At 43.7% G+C, this 18,636-nt stretch overlaps 1 protein-coding gene across 14 annotated transcripts in view; it reads left to right on the top strand.

Annotated features, from left to right (window-relative positions):
• Positions 1–18,636, top strand: part of DGKG (diacylglycerol kinase gamma) — a 191,323-nt gene that overhangs the window by 57,001 nt on the left and 115,686 nt on the right. For 13 of the 14 annotated variants that reach the window (XR_010383834.1, XR_010383835.1, XR_010383840.1 and 10 more), the window contains exons 4-9: positions 1,159–1,324; positions 1,886–1,948; positions 9,300–9,470; positions 11,988–12,037; positions 15,389–15,463; positions 16,182–16,304. Coding sequence is in view for 9 of the 14 variants with exons in the window: in XM_064493580.1 (XP_064349650.1) it covers positions 1,159–1,324; positions 1,886–1,948; positions 9,300–9,470; positions 11,988–12,037; positions 15,389–15,463; positions 16,182–16,304 (648 nt within the window). In the remaining 5 variants the exon portion in view is untranslated. The remainder of the gene's footprint in view (positions 1–1,158; positions 1,325–1,885; positions 1,949–9,299; positions 9,471–11,987; positions 12,038–15,388; positions 15,464–16,181; positions 16,305–18,636) is intronic. The other variant, XM_064493584.1, reaches the window with a different exon arrangement.

Genomic DNA, 18,636 nt, shown 5'->3' with positions numbered 1-18,636 from the left:
CCTGCACAGCAGATCTTGGAGCAGTGCTTCCTCAAATGATTTCCAGGAGCATCTGCGGATTTGATGAAGAATCCGATGCCATCAGAGCACACGCCAGTGATGACTCACTGCTCACTGTGGTTGCCGACTGTTTGCTGAGCACAGCAGCCCTTTCTAGCATGGTCCTCCCAGCTTGGGAGCAGAAGCCAAGCCACACTGGGAGACATGCAGCAGGGAGAGGTTCTAGTTTTTGGCATGTTTCTTGGTTCTACCTTCTGTCCTTGGCTTCCTGTTCTTCTCCCGGTGCCTAAAACCTTCTCAAGGACATCTTTTGCAAGCAGCTGAGCCAGACACATACCCTTCCCTGTTGTCTTAAGGTTTGTCCAGGAAAGGTCAGTTGTGAAAGTAATGAAAAGTGGAGCCCCCCTTTATTTTCTGAGACCTGAATACTCAGGAATCACATCCCTCACAGCATAAGCAGAAAATTGAGGTATCACAGAAGTGCAGATTCTTTCCATTGTGTTTTCAACTACATCCTTCTTTTCAGTTGAAGTATAGTTGAGTCACAATGTTATATTAGTTTCAGGTGTATAGCATAGTGATTCAATATTTTTAATATATTATACTCCATTTAAAGTTATTATAAAATAATGCCTACATTCCCTGTGCCGTACAATATATCCTTGTTGCTTATTTATTTTATACATAGTAGTTTGTATCTCTTAATCCCGTACCCCTTTTGTGCCCCTCCCCCTCTCCCTTTCCTCACCGTTTTTTTTCATCTTAACCAGGGCACTGACCTCGTCCTGCTCATTAGAGACGAGTCCCTCTCGTGGGCCTGGGCTCAGCCAGAGCTCTCACTCGCAGTTTGCACTCTCCACTTTTCTACCTAAATTCAGCCATGCCTTGTTACAACGGCCTCCTGCAGTTCCGTGCCCCAACAAGTTCAGTCACTCAGCCACCAGCGTTTTCTCTTACATCCTACCCCCGCTCCCTGTGCCAGTCGCTTTCTGTCACCCTCCGGGCCTTTTCCTTCCTGCCCCCACCAATCACTCTAACCCCTTCTGTTTCCCTTTCCATTTCTCTCGCAGGCCAGCTCCCTGATTCCTTCTCCTTCTCTCCCCCTTCTCTGTCCCTTCACTTTTCTCTACTGACTTTTCCCTCTTTGTCCCTTCTCAGCCAATTAGCTATGATGTCTTCACGCTGTTCATGAGGGCATACCTGGAGGTGGACCTTCCTCAGCCACTGAGCACACACCTCTTCCTGGCCTTCAGCCAGAAGCCCAGACAGGAGACCCCTGACCACCCAAAGGAGGGGGCCAGCAACAGCGAGGCCAGTGGCCCAGGTACATGAACCAGCGTTCCCCAAGATGGAAAGATTTTGCGGCTCTAACCCACTTGCCACAGGCACAGGCTGCCTCCTAGAGGGTCCCCTGTGCACAGTAACTTCCCTGTGGGGGGGACATGGAGACCAGGGAACAGGAACCCCTGTCTTCTCAGGGCCTCACAGGAAGCCCTGTCTGATGGATCTCTCAAAGAAATAAAGAAGGGCATAGTTCCTGCCATCAGGATCAGAGGGAGGCTGGGGAGAAGAGGAGGCACAAGCTAACGTACAGCAAGCAGTAGGGGAGGGCCTTCCGCAAAAACTGCCAGTCTCGGGGCAGCACATGGGCTGGGACTAGCCCGGGAGAGTCAGAGGAAGGGAACAAAGTGGTCCCTGTCTTTCTGAAATTTGAACTATAATGGAAGAGACACAGCCCAACCCATCAGAGAGCATGAACCCAGCTGACACCAGAAACACAGGCACAACCCAAGTGGTCCAGATCTCATGGGAAGGTCTCCTGCCTGCCTCTCTAAAAAGCTGGAGGACATGGTCTAGTTCTTAAATCTTCTTTTTTATTTCCCAGATTCCGACATACAGAATGCAGATAATGCTGCCAAAGCAGACGAGGCCTGTGCCCCAGATACGGGTAAGTCTTTCGGGGAGGAGTGGGGAATACCTCGTCCTTGGAGGGAGGGGGGAGTCTGACTAGCAGTTTAAATGCTTTTAAGTAGATCTTGTCTGCCTCCTTTTCCAGGGCCCCTGCCACTCAGTGTGCTGGGATTTTGATGCTAGATGAGGGTTCGTAGTTCACTTGCTCTGAAACAGGGCAGATCACGACTTCAGACAGCTCCTTAGATGTTTACTTCTGATGGGTCTGCCTAGCCAGAGAGGGGGAAAGGAGAAAGAATACAGTGGGGGGTTGTGTATGCGCACATGTCGGCTAACACTGTTTTGAAGATCTGTTTGCCAGGCACCTGCTTTATTGCATGTTTCACTGAGCCTTTGCAGTCACACCATTTCACACATGGAGGAGCTGAGACTTTAAGAGGTTGTATATCACCGTGTAACTGGTGAAACTGGGGATTCAGTCCAGAACTGTCCAACCTCAAAGCTGCTGCTCTTTTCCACACCAAGAGAGAAAGCAATGATCTGTCTTGAGGTGCCTGGACTAAGGTTTGCCTCCATGTAAAGGCTTCACTTTGGTTGTTCACAGTGGAATGACCAAAGCTGTGCTCCCAGTGGGGCCGCCATCATGGTACCTGGCTGCCAGTGCACCCACTCCTGGGCCATGGCTGACATGGAACCTTCTCTGGCCCATTTATCAGTGGGAATCCATTCCTCTGTTGGCAGGTTATTGACAGGCACAGGCCCAAGGGCAGGCACTCCTAGGAAAATTGGAAGGAGCAAAGATTACCCTCCTTGATCTTTGTTCTCAGATCCAGTACAAATTCCCTGGACACTATCGACCCAAGCTGGGTCAGGCACTAAGCATATTGGTTAAGAATCTGAACTTTAGAGACAGACTTCCTGGGTTTTATGCCCAGCTCTGACAATCTCTATCTCTATAACCTTGGGTATGTTTGAACAATATCTCTGAGCCTCAGTTTCCCCATCTGTAACATGAGATGACAATAAGTGTTGATATGAAGGTTAAGTGAGTTATGTGTGTAAAATGCTTAGAATAGTAGCTGGAGCATTGTAAATGTTCGATAAATATTAGCAGTTTTATTCAGGCCACCCTCCAAAAGTACACCCTACTGTTACCTTGTCATGTCTGCCAAGATCTCCTTCAGTCTGCACCCTCAGTCTCCAGATGTATCAGTTGGGCATTCTCTTCTCATGGGAGGACTTTTAAATACTGTCTCCCTCCCAGGTTGGTCTTGGAGCTTCAAATACAGAGACTCAGAGAAACAGGCCTTAATTCCTGTGCATTATTGTTTGGAAAATATTGATACACATTAGTGAATTCCAGCTCTTGGGATGTGCTCAGGGGATAAAAAATGCAGTTTTATTGTATCTGACTATATATATCCTATATATATGTATACACATACATACATGCATACATACATGGAAGTATAGATAAGAGATAATACAACTGAGTGAGAATTAATTGTAACAGGAATCTAAGATGCAAGAATTTCTTCAAGTGGATAATAGATATTGTTCTAATCTTTTTTCCAGTCATGGCAAAAAGGACAACTAGAGGATTATAGAGTTCTCAGTGTACAACTGAAGAACTGGTGAGATCAAAAGTTCACTCGGGAGGGTGGGTATAGCTCAGTGGTAGAGTGCATGCTTAGCATACATGAAGTCCTGGGTTCAATCTTCAGTACCTCTATTTAAAAAAAAAAAAAAAAGCAAGAAGGACATTTAGATTTAAAAGGAAAAATTCACTCCAGATGGAAAGCAGAACAAGGTTGGGAAAGGAGAATTGCCTCTGGACCATAAGCTTAGCAAATACCAGGCTTCTCATAGAGCTCCAGAAAGCAAGGACTGAGAGCATCGGTGCCTTCTGGAGGCCTTCAGGGACACTGCAAGACTCTACAAAGTATAGGCTCACCCACCCCTCTGCCCAGCATCTCACCCAGACATGCTAGGTCCATGGCCCCTTGGTTAAATGGATTAAAGTTATAAGTCTTAAATCTTATGTGGAATAGAGGAGGCGTGTTATGACATAAATCATTCTCATGGTGGAAAGAAAAAGGTCAAACTGGAAGCTTTGAGATTCTAAATTCTCAGCAAGAAAATCAACTGTGAAAAGTTTCTGGACCCAAATTCTTTGCGCAGAGACCTTCTAAGTGTCTGGAACTTCAAGAGGAACCTGAGAGAAGTTATTCTGCATCCCCTGAGGTTCCAAGTTGTCTGGGCAGGATTTTTTTTTAGTGATTAAAGTTTCTAAGATACCAAGGAAGGACTTAGTGGGGATGTGACAGTTGAGAAAAAGTAATCTATGATGATAATAGGCCTTGGCTGTGCTTGTATCTGTATCATTCTGGGTCTGAGAGCAACTTCCAGAGACTTCCTCGCACTGTTTTCCTATGCATGGGAGTGTCAGTCTCATGTGGTCTAGTCATGAAAGGGCAGTTACCTGACTCCTGGCCCAGGGAGGTGTATAGCATTTTTTAATCTTCTTCTGTGACTTGAGATTTAAAGTAGAAAATCCTTCTCCTGTTAGGCCATCTTCCACGGATGTCTTAATTAGACACCCCTGTTCACCAGAAGCAAGAATGTAGGGACAGGTGGACACCACAGGGAGGGGCCTCTGTCAGCAAGGAAGAGCCAAGTTCTGGAGTCACCTTAGATCAGGCCATCTGTTGAAAATACCACCCTTTTCCTGTTGCCCAAGTGGAAACCAGAGGAAGAAACTAGATTCTCTTTTGATGGGGCCTGTTTAGGCCTATCAGATCAATCTCCAAGCTCCGATCAAAACAGCCCACTGTAAGAAATGATTGGATCCATAAACACAGCATAGAGGGACTTTCACTGAGTTCAGACATCAGCTCAGAGACTTGAGCAGTCTGTCATTGTCAGGATTTCAGCTCAGGAAAAGCTGAATTCACCCTTCCCCGAATGCCCAGGACAAAGTGGGACAAACAATGTGAACTTCATCCTCCTGGTTTTTCAGTTCTTCAGACTGTTGAGATGTTTCAGCAACTTGGAAGATATAGAGTCTTGAGGAAAGTCCCTCAAGTTTTTCCTTATTTTTTCCTAATTATAAAAGTAACCCAATGTAAAAAATTTGAAGGGTACAAAAAAACTAAAGAAACAACAAAATCACCTATAATCTACCAGTGCAATTATGCATGCATATGCACACATGTATCCTTGTAGGTTTTTTCCCATAATTTTTTTACAGGATTAGAATCAGACTGTATGCATATAATTTTGGATCTAGCTTTGTTTTTCATTTCACATTATATTCACATTTTTCATGTCATTCAAGACTTTTGGTGACTATCAACTTTAATGCAAGTCTGTCTTTTAATAGATGAGAAAACTGAGGTTGGGTGTGGCGAGTAAGCCTACTTGGGCAAGATCACACATCATTTAGCACAAACCCAGTTTTCTGCCTCTATCTTGGTGCTCTTTCCACTAAGCCATACAGCCCAACTGGAAAGCAAGAAGTAATATAGAGACTTTGTGTCTAGAAGGTGTTAGTCTTTTATTACTGCGGGACCCTGAAGAATGTTGGCACCTGATAGAACCTCTTCTCTGGAAGAGGGTGGTCCCTGAGGAATGTGCTCAGATGACTGTAGCTTAGGGGTATTTCACACAGGGCAGCATGAGGAGGTGGGACGCCAGTGAGACTATGTGCCTCTCTGTCTTTCTGGGCCCAGCAGTTCCACTGCTGGACTGAACAGTAGACCTCAACAAAGGCTAGAACAATGGCTCAAGATCCAGTCAAAGCTCTGGTAACCAAAGGATCTTTGGAAAAGAACGGCAATCTCTAGGTCCATCCATGTTGCTGCAAATGGCATTATTTAATTATTTTTTATGACTTAAGTAGTATTCCTCTGTGTGTGTGTGTGCACGCACGTGTGCACGCGCATGCGCACATGGGTGCCTATACACACCACGACATCTTTATCCATTCATCTGTCAATGGATATTTAGGCTGCTTCCATGTCTTGGCTATCGTAAATAGTGTTTCCATGAACATTGGGGTGCATGTATCTTTTCTAATTACAGCTTTCATATTTTCTGGATATATGCCCAGGAGTGGAATTGCTGGATCATATTACTCTATTTTTAGTTTTTTAGGGAGCCTCCATACCATTCTCCATAGAGACTTCACCAGTTCACATTCCCAACAGTGTAGGAGTTCCCTTTTCTCCACACCCTCTCCAGCATTTATTATTTGTAGATTTTTCAATGAAGGCATCCTGACTGGTATGAGGTGGTGGTACCTCACTATAATTTTGACTTCCATTTCTCTAATAATTAGCAATAATCTGTTCATGTGCCTGTTGGCCATCTGTATGTCTTCTTTGGAGAAATGTCTATTTAGGTCTTCTGCCCATTTTTGATTGAGTTTATTTTTTGTTATGGAATTCTATTAGCTTTTTGTATATTTTGGAAATTAAGCCCTTGCTGACACATAGTTTGCAAACATTTTCTCCCAGTCCATAGGCTGTCTTTTAGTTTTGTTTATGGTTTCCTCTGCTGTGCAAAAGTTTTTAAATTTGATTAGGTCTCATTTGTTTACTTTTGCTTTTATGTCTATCGCCTTGGGAGACTGAAGTGAAAAAACATTGCTACAATTTGTGTCAGAGAATGTTTCGCCTATGTTCTCTTCTGGTTTTATGGTGTCATGACATATTTAAGTCTTTAAGTTGTTTTGAGTTTATTTTTGTATATGGTGTGAGAGTGTTCTAACTTCATTGATTTACATGCAGCTGTCCAGCTTTCCCAACACTGCTTGCTGAAGAGATTGTCTTTTCACCATTGTGTATTCTTCTCTACCTTGCAGAAGATTAATTGACCACAGGTGTATGAGTTTATTTCTGGGCTCTCTATTCTGTTCCATTGATCTATATGTCTGTTTTTGTGCCAATATCATGATGTTTTGATTACTGTAGCTCTGTAGTATTATCTGAAGTCTGGGAGGGTTAATCCTCCAGCTTTGTTCTTTATTCTCAGAATTGCTTTGGCAAGTCTGGGTCTTTTGTGGTTCCGTATAAATTTTAGGATTATTTGTTCTAGTTCTGTGAAAAATGTCATGGGTAGTTTGATAGGGATCACATTAAATCTGTAGATTCCTTTGGTAGTAGGCCGTTTTAACAATGTTAAGTCTTCCAATTTAAGAGCATGGCATATCTTTCCATTTCTTTGAATCATCTTCAGTTTCCTTTATCAGTGTTTTATAGTTCTCAGTATATAGGTCTTTCAACTCCTGGTTAGGTTTATTCCTAGGTTTGTTTTTGTTTTTGTTTTTGTTTTGACATGATTTTAAATGGGATTTTTTTTTTTACTTTCTCTTTCTGAGATTAGTGTAAAGAAATGCAACAGATTTATGTGTATTAATCTTGTATGCTGCTACCTTGCTGAATTCATTTATTCTAATAGTTTTTGTGTGGAGTCTTTAGGTTCTACATAGAACATTACGTCATCAGCATATAATGACTATTTTGTTTTAAAATACCTTTGTTAAAACACAGTTGACATAAAATGAATTGCACATGTTTAAAATGTACAATTAATAAGTTTTTATCTCCATATACACCCATAAAATCAGCACCACATCATTATAATGAAGATATCCGCCAGCCCCAAAAGTTTCCCATTTATAATCCCTTTCTCCCAGCCTCCCTACCCACCCACCTCCATCTCCGTACAGCCACTGATCTGCTTGCTGTCACTGTTGACTAGATTACATTTTCTAGATTTTATATAAGAAGAATGATACAGTATGTACTTTTTTCATGTGACTTCTTTCACTCAGCATAATAATTTTAAAATTCATCCATATTGTTGCGTGTATCATAATTAACATATTTTATTGCTGATTAGTATTTCAGTATATAGGTAGATATTCCACAGTTTGTTTACCCATTCACCTATTGATGGACATTAGGGTTGTTTCCAGTTTGGGGCTGGAATATGAATGAAATAAAATATGAATATTGTTCATATTTTCTTGCTTCTTTGCAATATTTTATTGAATGCCAGACATTGAAAATTTTACATTGTTGTTTAATAGATGTTACATCTTTTTGCAACCCACTGAGGGTCTTGTCCAGTAGGAAGTTATTTCCAAAGGCCTGATCCTTTGAGACTTTAGGATGAAGCTGCCTTTTCCTTGTTCTGCAGCTCTGTTTCATGGCTTCCATCCTGGTCTCCTCACAGGGCCCTTTGTAACACACAGGGTGTGCCAATGACCTTTGGTCTCCCCCACGGTCCATCTGGGTGATGGCCAGCTCCCGTCTCAGACCACAGCCTTACCCCTCGGACCTGGTAGGCTTTCATTTAGCACAGCTCTGTCAGCCTGCAGTGACTGTTTGCCATTGCTTGGCACTTTGGTTCTCTGAATGAAGAGTGTACTGGTGGCATTGCCTTCCCCAGTAGGCATTATTGTCCAGACTGTCTCTCCCTCTGCCTGTGACTTCAGCACTATTACTTGGTGGTGCAATACTTAGGTTGGATTTTCCACTGCCAGTCAATCTTCTTTTCACTGTTTCCTGTGTTTTCTGTGAGTTGAACCTCTTGTTTGATATTGAGATCATTTCTGATGGACATGGGTATTGTCAGGCTGGGGAGAGAGAGGGAGCTCTTAAAGTGCCTCAAAAAAATATACTGTACACAGTAAAATATAGGTGCCTGGTTTTCTGGTTGGTAATAATGTCGTATTTCTTAACCAGAGGAAAGAAACAGTTTCCCTACCTATGAGAAGGAAAATTTCAGAGGGAAAACTTACTCTATTCCTATGGTATGATAACCTGCTTTCTTTATACACTGATTAGGCTTTCAATAAGACAAAATTCTTCCTAGTTTACAGAAATTAATTGATTATCAATCCCAGTTTTCTCTTCTGAACTTTCATCTTTTTATTTATCTTTAAATACATTAGAGAAGAAAATTGTGAGAAGGGGTATATTGGCAAATAACCAATAGTCTGAATTTTTGGAATCCCAGCCAAAAATACCTCTATAGATGGGGTGTGTTCCCCCCCCCCAAATTAGGCTAAATGACATTAGCTATTAGCTATTGACATTATTAAAAATCACTATCATCTTTTCTGAAAATGTACACAGCATAGGTGAATTTCTTATAAAGCCATAGACTCTTAAAAAGACTCAGAATGGGCTTCATTCAGAGAATATGTACTCTACAAACTGGATTTCTAGGGCCACCAATTTGACTGTATCTATGTAACCGACGCTTTTGAAGACACTTATAGAAAATTCTTGCCTCTGCCATGAAAAGGATGGGGCAACAAAGGGTTTCATATTTACTAAACATTGTGTCCTTAGATGCTTTCCTTTTGCTTGTTGCAGAATCAAAGATGACCGAGAAGCAAGTGCCAGCTAAAGACCAAGCGGCTGCGACCCCTCTGGGAAACCCTGTTGTTCAGTCTCCAGGCTCAGAATCCCCCACAGTGTACCTGAAGGACGTCGTGTGTTACCTGTCCCTGCTGGAGACGGGGAGACCTCAGGATAAGCTAGAGTGTACGTATGCACCCTGTCAAGGGGCTTTGACTTTTTCCTAGAGGAAGAGCTAGTGTCCTGTCCATCATTCTAAACGTGCTGGAGATTGATCTGGGATCCAGAGGTAGGTCCTGCCTCCGTGGGGGAGGTTTTCTGCCCTGTCACCAGCAGTAACATGTATATTTCCTAGAATCTGCCTTGGGACACAGTAGCTGTTGTATAGAGTGTGGGAAGTGCATTTGAAATCTTGGTATTGAAAACCAGGAGCTGGAAAAGGAAGGGGTCTCTGCAAAGGGTGAACACTCCCTTTCTTTGCTGGCAGGATTTCTGGAAAGCCTCCAATCAGAAAGCTGCTGCCTCCTCTTAGCAGATTTTTCAAGGGAGGATTTTCAACTTCTGTCTTCCTTCCCCTATTCCATGTCCAAGCAACACTTGAAATATGAGGAATCCTTATTTTTTTTTCTTGAGATCTCATCAACCTCTATCTTGTTAAAGCTTATTTCCAATTCTTCACCCACCTGCCTCTCCACCCCAAGTGTTGTGGCCTCTAGAGAATGAGGGCTAGTTAAATATGGGAGTCGAGCTGAGTTTCAAAAGCATGTCTTCAGGAGGAGAATAATAACTGGGGGCAGAAAGGAAAGCCTATAGTGACTGAAACAGCCTGCAGTCTTGGACATGAGTCACTTCAGGGATGGTCTCACTGGCCTCTGTGAGCCTGCAGGCAAACTTTTTATAACATGATGGGACCTTGTTAAAAAATAGATACTGTTTTGGCTTCTCTTGGGATCTTAGTAGACACTGAGGGGAAAGCATATATATTATAGAAAAAGTCAAAATTCCAGCTAACACGCAGACGAGTCAACAAATCTTAAGCAGTAGCAAGGAAAAATCTGGCAAAGGTTAATCCTTGCCAAAACCAAAATGAAACAGTTTGCTCACTAGCCAAGCTTAAAGGCTCCCCCATAGATGTCAGGTGTTAACAATTGCAGGTCTTAACTGCTAATTTGGAAGCAGATGTACCAGGTTTCTGGCTAATGTTAAAAGTGAAATGTCATATTATTTCCCACATTCAGTTAGATTTGGGGTTTCAGGTGTGATATTTGTTCATAACTATGGGAGAGGATGTGGCAGATTCTTCATAGTAGTGCCTTGCAGTCTGAGTCTTGTCATGGCAATAAAAAGAAACTGCATTTTTTAGAGCTTTTTATTGTGGAAAATTTCAAACATAGACAAAAGTAGAGAGTACAATGAACTTCCATGTACTTGTCAGCCACCGTCAACAATTACCAGCTTATAGTCAGTCAAGTTTTTTTATACCTCCCACTCCTTCCCTCTGCCCCAGATTGTTTTGAAGCAAATTCCAAACATCATATAATTTCATCTGTAAATATTTCAGTACGTACCTCTAAAATATAACTTTTTCTTAAATAGAACCACAGTACCATGGTCACATCTGAAGAAAAGGATTCCTTACAATTAGCAAATATTCAGTCAGGATTCATTATTTTCCCATAGTTGGGAAACAATTCAAACATTGTTTGTTTGAGTCAGGATCCAAGTAAGGTCCAGGCATTGCTACTGGTTACTGTGTCTCTTCAGTCTCTTTTAATCTTTTGCTTATTTTTTTTCCTTACAATTTTTTGTTGCAGAAGCTTGGTCATTTGTCTTGTAAAGTTTTCTTTGTTTTTTTTTTTAATTAAACCAAATAAATCCAAATCCTCCCTGATTTTAGTGATCAAAAACAAATTAAGCTTTAAAAAAAAATAACCAAACATGTATTTTTGGGGAAATGATGGCCTGAAATCCTACCTATCATCAATGTAAATAATAATAATAACTCATCATTGAACACCTTATTTTTGCTAAGCACTTTAAATGCATTATCTCATTAACCACAGACCATCAACATTCACAATAACCCTAGAAAGTCGACATGATTATTCTCATTTTACATATAAGAAAGCACATAAAAGTTAAATGACTTGCCCAAGGCCCTGGATGCTTATTCACGCATTCTCATTTTATCCCTCATGCACAGTAGGACATGCTAGAGCCACTGGGGCCCAGGGTCTGGGGGCATCACTAGGGCAAAGATCTGTCATTACATCATGCATCCACCTGTTTGGCGAGTTAGCCTTGTATGCCGAGTGTCTCTCACCCGGACACTCAGAGGAGTCACAAAGAATCTAAATCCCATGACCTTACTTTTAAACAACTTAAACTCCAACCAGAGACGCACCACTGAATAAACATGAAGTACAGAGATGCTACGGGGACTCACACTCATGACCCAGATCTCATTAGCCACAGAGTTATTGCTTAGACAATTCCAGAAGGCAGGTGGCTTGGTTCTTCTCCCTTTTCCCACCCTCTCTGTAAAGAAGTCAGACTCCTTGCCCTGGAGGGTGGGTGAGCTGGCTGCAACAGACTTCGCCCCAGTGATGGTCTGAACTGATCTGGAAACTGGCCGCAGCAAAGTCTCAGCCCATCCATGGTGCCTGAAGGACACCTCAAGCCTCACCTCTGTGTTTTTTGCAGTCATGTTTCGTCTCTATGATTCAGATGAGAACGGTCTCCTGGACCAAGCGGTAAGCTCTCCAAATATCCCTCCAAGATCCAAGAAAGGCTGGGGGAGAGGGGAGCAGGTGAAGGGAGAGTCTGGTAAAGGGAAAACTCTCAGTTCCATCTTCATAGGAATAGCAATGTCTCACTATGGGCCACAGAGATGAGTAGAACCCCCCAGCTTCTAATTCTAAAGAGCCAGCCCAGAGAGATTGAACTCCAGGTTGCCTTTTCATTCCAGAAGCCCAAATGGCAAAATCTCAGATTGGGGAAATGAGATTTACTATCTCATCTAGTTTAACTTCCCAACTGGTTCAGAAACCCCCCTGCAATTTCCTGCTGGAGGCCAGGGGCAGAGGGGAGGAGGTGGGGGGAGGCACTGAGACCAGGGCAGGAGGGCAGGAGGAAGGCAGGTAACAGCTGGTGTGCTTTGCCAACCCCCTTTGTCTTCCTCTCATACCCCGGGGGCACTAGCTCCAGGAGCCTGGCTCTGTCAGCTCTGAGCACAGGAGCCCCTCCCACTGCACCTGGGAAAGCCTGGGTCTGGCCCACACCTCCCCTCAGGAGGAGGCAGGGATAGGTCAGGGGTCACGGGTTAGAAGAAGGATGGAAAAGAAAGAAGGCAGAAAGGGGAGAAGGCAAATCGAACCAGATAGGCCCCGTCCTTGTGACTGGCAGTGTCAGAGATGGGGCTCATTAATGGAAAGGCTCTGAGGTTGAAGTGCCTGGGGCTGAGTCAGACCAGAGGAAGGAAGAAAGGGAACACATCCACTAGACCAGCCACACCGTCATCGTCCCAGTTGCTTCGGAACTCCAGAGCATCTTTACGGGATGCCTGCAGCCACAGGGCAGTGCTGTCAATGTTGGGTCATGTGATGGAATCACCAGAGAATCACACTCTCGAGCATTTGATCAACACATAATTATTGAGTTTCTAGTGTATGTCAGGCACTGTTCAAAGACCTGGGGATTTATCAGTAGCCAACGGAGAAAAATCCAGGCCCTCGTGGTGCTTTCCTTCTGGTGCAGACACACACACTGAAAAGTGTAGTAAAATATGTTAGATAGAGATGTGTGCTAGCGGAAAATAAAGGAGGGAGAGGAGACGTTGGGGGAGCTGCAGTTTAAGCTGGAGGAGCCAAGGAAGGTCTCCCTGAGGAGAGGACATCTGAACAGAGACTTTAAGGAAGTGAGAGGGTGAGTCACAGGGATGTCTAGAGAAAGCACCTTCCAGGCAGAGTGCAAAGGTCCTGAGGGGTGCCTGGAATGGTAGCAGATTAATTAGGAGGCCAGAGTGACTGGAGCAGAAGGACTAAACGAATCAGGTCGGAGTGCGTAATGGGAAATGAGATCAGAAAAGTAATGAGAAGGGGCATTTGCAAAGCATTATCAAGCCTTACAGGCGACTGAAAAGGTCTTCTCTCTTACTCTGGAGAAACAGAGAACCACTGCAGATTTTGAGCAGAGGAGTGATGTGGTTGACTTAGGTTCTAACCGATCGCTCTAGCTGCTGTGCTGAGTCTAGACTGTAGCGATGCAAGCAGGGATCCAGATAGGAGGCTATTGAAATAAACAAGACAAGAAATGATGGTAACTTAACACCGGGGTGGCAGCATTGCAGGTGGTAAGAAGTGGTTAAATTCTGGATCTGTTTGGAAGCTAACATTGGTGGACTGAAGTGAGTCTCAAAATAGTCCTCTCTTTCAACATCCCACCAAAACTCCCTGGCGGTTGGATGCCCAGTCTGTTTGTTAACACTCCCAGTAACGGGGAGTTCATCCCCTACCTTAGAATAGCTGCTCCTCTGCTGTGGATGACTGTTAGAGAGGGTGTGCTCCCTGCCCAAGACGCATCTGTGGTCTGGCAGGGAAATCTTCAATACAAAAACTGAGTATATCCTCCCCTCCCCGTCCCCCAACTCAATAGAGAGATCAAAATAGGCCAACCCTCAAATCCTCCTTCCCTCCATCCTCAGCTCACTTCTGCCCTCTGTGGCTGACCAGGACAGCTGACCGATAGAATACCAATTCTATACAATAGGCATTCGCGTATTGGACAGTACTATCACATCTTCCCTAAAATCTTTTTCAAGCTCAAATTTCCTAATTCCTACACTGTTCCTAATAAAGCAGGCTTAACTATCCACTCTGGCCAAGCTCTGATTTGTCAATGCCATTCTTAATATAAGGCACAGGACTGAACCCACTCCTCCAAGATGCTTTAAGTATCCACATCTGAGGAACTAATTCTTCCTGAAACCTTCCCGCTCTGCTTCCTGAAAATGCCCGCCCATTTACACAGCCCGAGATTGAGTCTTATTCCTGAATCACACTGTTTTCTCACGTTGAATCTGGGACTTAACCAGATTCACAAGCTCTTTTCTGTTGGAACTTCTGCCAACCCCTATGCCCACCTCTCTGCCCACTTCCTTACCCCTGTCTACTGCCTCATCTGCAGTTTTGCAATGGGTTAGTTTCTAATTTAAATGAAATACAATTTTTAAAAATCCCTGTTAGGTTTTAGCATGCTTGTTTTGACCTAGCATTCTACCTCGTGGAAGAATTTAAACCTTGCTTCAGTTCTCCAATGTGTATCCCCAAATCAACCTTACTATGAACTATCTTAGGTGGTGCCCAAGACATGCAAATGCTTCCTTGGTCCAGTATGTTTCAGTGGGACTCTCAGTGCACTGATTCATTAGCATCCAACAATTCTGTGAGATTTTAGATGGAGCCTGGCCTTGGAACCAAACAAAAGGCTCACTCATTAGGCAAACATACCCTTCATGAATTTCCTGTTCCCAGAATCCTGGGCTCGGGGCTGGATATGATACAAAGGAAACAAAGGAGATGCCAAAAGGAATCTGAATCATAGTGCCTGAGAAGGGACCAACACAGTGGCCCTACATCCAACTGACACTGACCCCTCAGGGGTAGAGATGGATCCCAAGTTGCTAAAGCTGTGAGAATGAGGTGTGGGGAAAGGGGGAGGAGAGAAGTGTCTTGGTTTGTAAGTATTTGTGGGAGCTACGATCACAAAGAAGGAGAAAACAGGAGTGCTTTCTATTCTAAGTGAAAGCACAGAATAGGGGAAGGAAGGTGGGTGCAGGTGGGTCCAGGAGGAGGTCAGTGTTCAGTGAGCTTTCTGCGGATCTCTGGCTCATCCACGGTCTGTGCTGCTTGTGAGCAGCTACTCTCTGCTGAGCTTTGTGGTCAAGGCAGAAATAAAGAGCAAAAACAGTGAGCTTGTGATGAAAGGCCAGTATCTGGCAGCAGCTGCTTCTCACCCCGCCCTGCCCATCTTCCCACGGGGTTGGATTTTGAGTCTTGCTCTTGAAAACACATCTTCAGTTGGCTTCTCCCCTTGATGTTTTCTAGGAGATGGATCATATCGTCAACCAAATGCTGCACATTGCCCAGTATCTCGAGTGGGATCCCACGGAGCTAAGGCCTGTGAGTTTCCAGAAGCATGGGGTGTCTTCTAAGTGAGCTTCCAAGATGAGAGGGGGAGTTGGAAACAAATGTTTACTGTGCAAGGCTCTCCCAGACTCATCTTACAGGCGGCTTCCCTGGGGTCCTACACTTGGACCTTCCACTTCTCTGACAGGAAAAATTAGAGGCAGCAGGGAAAAATGTAGACTAGATCAAATACCTAGTAGTACCCCTAATTTTTTCACCAGAGCTAAATATTTGTAACAGTTCATGGATCAAAGAATTAAGAGCTAGAAAGAATTTTAAAGGTTTTTCTCAATCATCAGATAATACTAATATTAATGATATTATTAATTGTAGATAATATTAATAATAATTATATTTGAGGGCTTCTGTGAGTCTGATATTCTCTTTGGCATTTTATATACGTTTTCTCTAATCCTCACTACAGTGCTGCAAACATAGCCACGCTAGTTGCATTTTACAGATGAGCAAAGCAGGACCCAGACAGTCGGAGTGGCTTGCCCAAGGTCACAGAGTTAGTTAGGACGGGGCAGAGCCAGGCCTGGAACCCTGTTCTCCTCACCTGCATTTGCTTCCTCCCTGCTCCACTCACTCTGAGTCATAGGGAAAAGGGGGAAAACACAAGCCAGAAAACACAGAACAAAAGAGAAAGAAGAGGGAGGGGAGGGCACAGAGAGGTCGAGGATGAAAGTCTGTGGCTCTGTGGATTCCGCAGATACTGAAGGAGATGTTACAAGGGATGGACTACGACCGGGACGGCTTTGTGTCTCTCCAGGAGTGGGTCCACGGAGGGATGACCACCATCCCATTGCTGGTCCTCCTGGGCATGGACGACTCTGTAAGTGGCAAGCTTGAGCTCAAACATCTCTTGCCTTTCAGAAACATCAGGCTCCATGTGGAGGTCAATATGCTTGGCTTCTGCCCCAGACAATGGAAACCCCATATTCTCTAGGCCAGCCCCAAAGTCCTCTCTTTTTACTTAATAGTACCTGAAATACATTCATTAATTTGACAAGCATTTATTCAATCATTACTAAATAAAGATACTGTTCTGAGGGCTGCAAGGGGACACAGATACAATATTCACCCACCGGAAGCTTATGCTCAGCCAGGCCAAGGCCGGAAAACATTCAAAGAAGAATTCCATCTTTTCTACACGTTTGGTTTAAAAATGCTGAGAGTTGAGGAAGGAAAAAAGGAAAGGAAGAAAGGAAGAAAAAAATTCTGATCTGAGGTGAATGTGTTAAATTATGATATCTTCTTTAACAATCAAAACAACCAGATGAGGTAGATTATCTTTTTTACCCATTCATACAGACGGAAAACTGAGATTCTGAGCCAGGAGAGCCAGGGGAAGAGCCAGCATTTATTTGTACTTGACTCCAAAATCTGCACTTTCTAATGCCCCACACTTAGGAGTGAGCCCGGTGGAAGAAACCGTGGAGGGTGTCTGCCCTGACTCTGAAGGATGCGTGGGATTCTGATATCCCAGTCTTGAGATAAACAGCAAGTGGAAGGGCCTAGGATATTTGATCTGGCTCTCAAGGATGGGTGTGATTTGGATGGTAGAAGAGAGAGTTTGTGGCCAGAAGAATAGCTTGATCAAAGGTCCAAATGGAAGAAAGTTCAGGATGTATCAAACTTCCCAGTGCGATCAGCCTAGGAAATACATGTAGAGGTTTAGTGTGAAATTGCTGGTTGCATGTGCCTGCATCTGACCTAGTCTGCTTATTTACCATGAGAAGTAGCTTCCATACACGAGGTAGGAAAGATTAAAAACTAGAAGTACAAATGGTGACGTTAGCACTTACCAGGCCAAGTCACACAAGTTGCGTGACAGCATCTGTTTGAGAGTACGGAGTCAAGAGAGAGGAACAGAACAGGAAGCTCAGGGGGTCAGCCTCTAGCTGACATTCTTGCCCGTAATGTGTCCATCTGACGGTTCTGCAATTCAGGACTAAAGCTGAGCCTTCATTCCCAGCACTCAAGGAGACTAAGAATCCTGCAGTTATCTCACAGCCTGTCCAGTTCTTCCCAAGTGCTAATTAGAAATCAAGGAACCAGGATCTACACACTCCCTTTTTGTTCCCTTCTTAAAACCCTAGGAGGTCAGAGTTGGAAGAGACCTTGGTGATCCCTGATTTACCCCCTTGATTTTTCATACTGAGGTCCAGAGAGGTAACAGTGCCTGCCCATGGACATACACCTAGTTAGTACCAGAGGCCACCTTCCATATTCAGTAACAGCAGACTTCTCATGCAGTGATTCCTTACCAAGAACCTACTGTGTGCAAGAGCCCCCGTCAGCTAGGACCTGGGAGTGCTCAGATAAGTAAGATATACTTCCAGCTATCACGCCTCAAGATTATATCTGCCTGAGAGTGGAAGTTCTGCTTGAGTGCTGTTTCAACACACCTGTTTTTTCTCTGAAACATGAGAATAGAAATGAGAGATTTTAATCACAAGGAACCAATTTCTAGTTCTAGTTCCTATTTTGGACTTGCTGAGACCAAAGTGCCACCAGCCCTTTGCTTGGAGAGGATCCCCCTGTTTTATGGCTGGAAGAGGGAGAGACAGTTTCTTTAACATTCTCCCCAGTGTCTCCCCCCTATGCCAGATCAGCCTTCTAGAAAACCATACTTTAAAAAAAAAAGAAAAGAAAACCGTATTTTATATCAGGGAAATGCAAACAAAAAGCAAATATGTGTTTGGTTTTTAATAATGAAATTTTTTATGTGTTTATTTGAAAATATGCACTGAATTAAAAGTTTTTACATGTAATATTTTGGTACTAGAGAAAACATTCCTCAGTGTCTTAAAAGTCACATTGCTTGTTTGGCTTTTTTCAAAACCCACATATGGCCACTGAAAAGTCTGGGGATCTCTGAATGGGGTATATGAGAAATGATCTGTCTCCCAGGGAAACTGCAGCTTCAGCATAAAACCTGGCATGCACAAGGAAGGTGACTCCCACGCCCTGCGGCCTCCCACGTGCAGAAATGAAAGAGCCACACGATGGCGCTATAACCCAAGCAGAAATGTTAACTTCATCCTGGGTCAGGGTCCCTTTGCCACTTACCCTGCATCCATGAAAATACTATCTGGGAAAGCAAGAGTCAGCTAATCGATTTCGCTAATAAAGGTATTTTCAGGTCAGATGACCGTCCTTTG

This window comes from Camelus dromedarius, chromosome 2 (genome assembly GCF_036321535.1).
Source record: "Camelus dromedarius isolate mCamDro1 chromosome 2, mCamDro1.pat, whole genome shotgun sequence".
Taxonomy (NCBI): domain Eukaryota; kingdom Metazoa; phylum Chordata; class Mammalia; order Artiodactyla; family Camelidae; genus Camelus; species Camelus dromedarius.
Note: the sequence above shows the minus strand (reverse complement) of the source record. Positions and strands in the feature narration are given on the sequence as shown.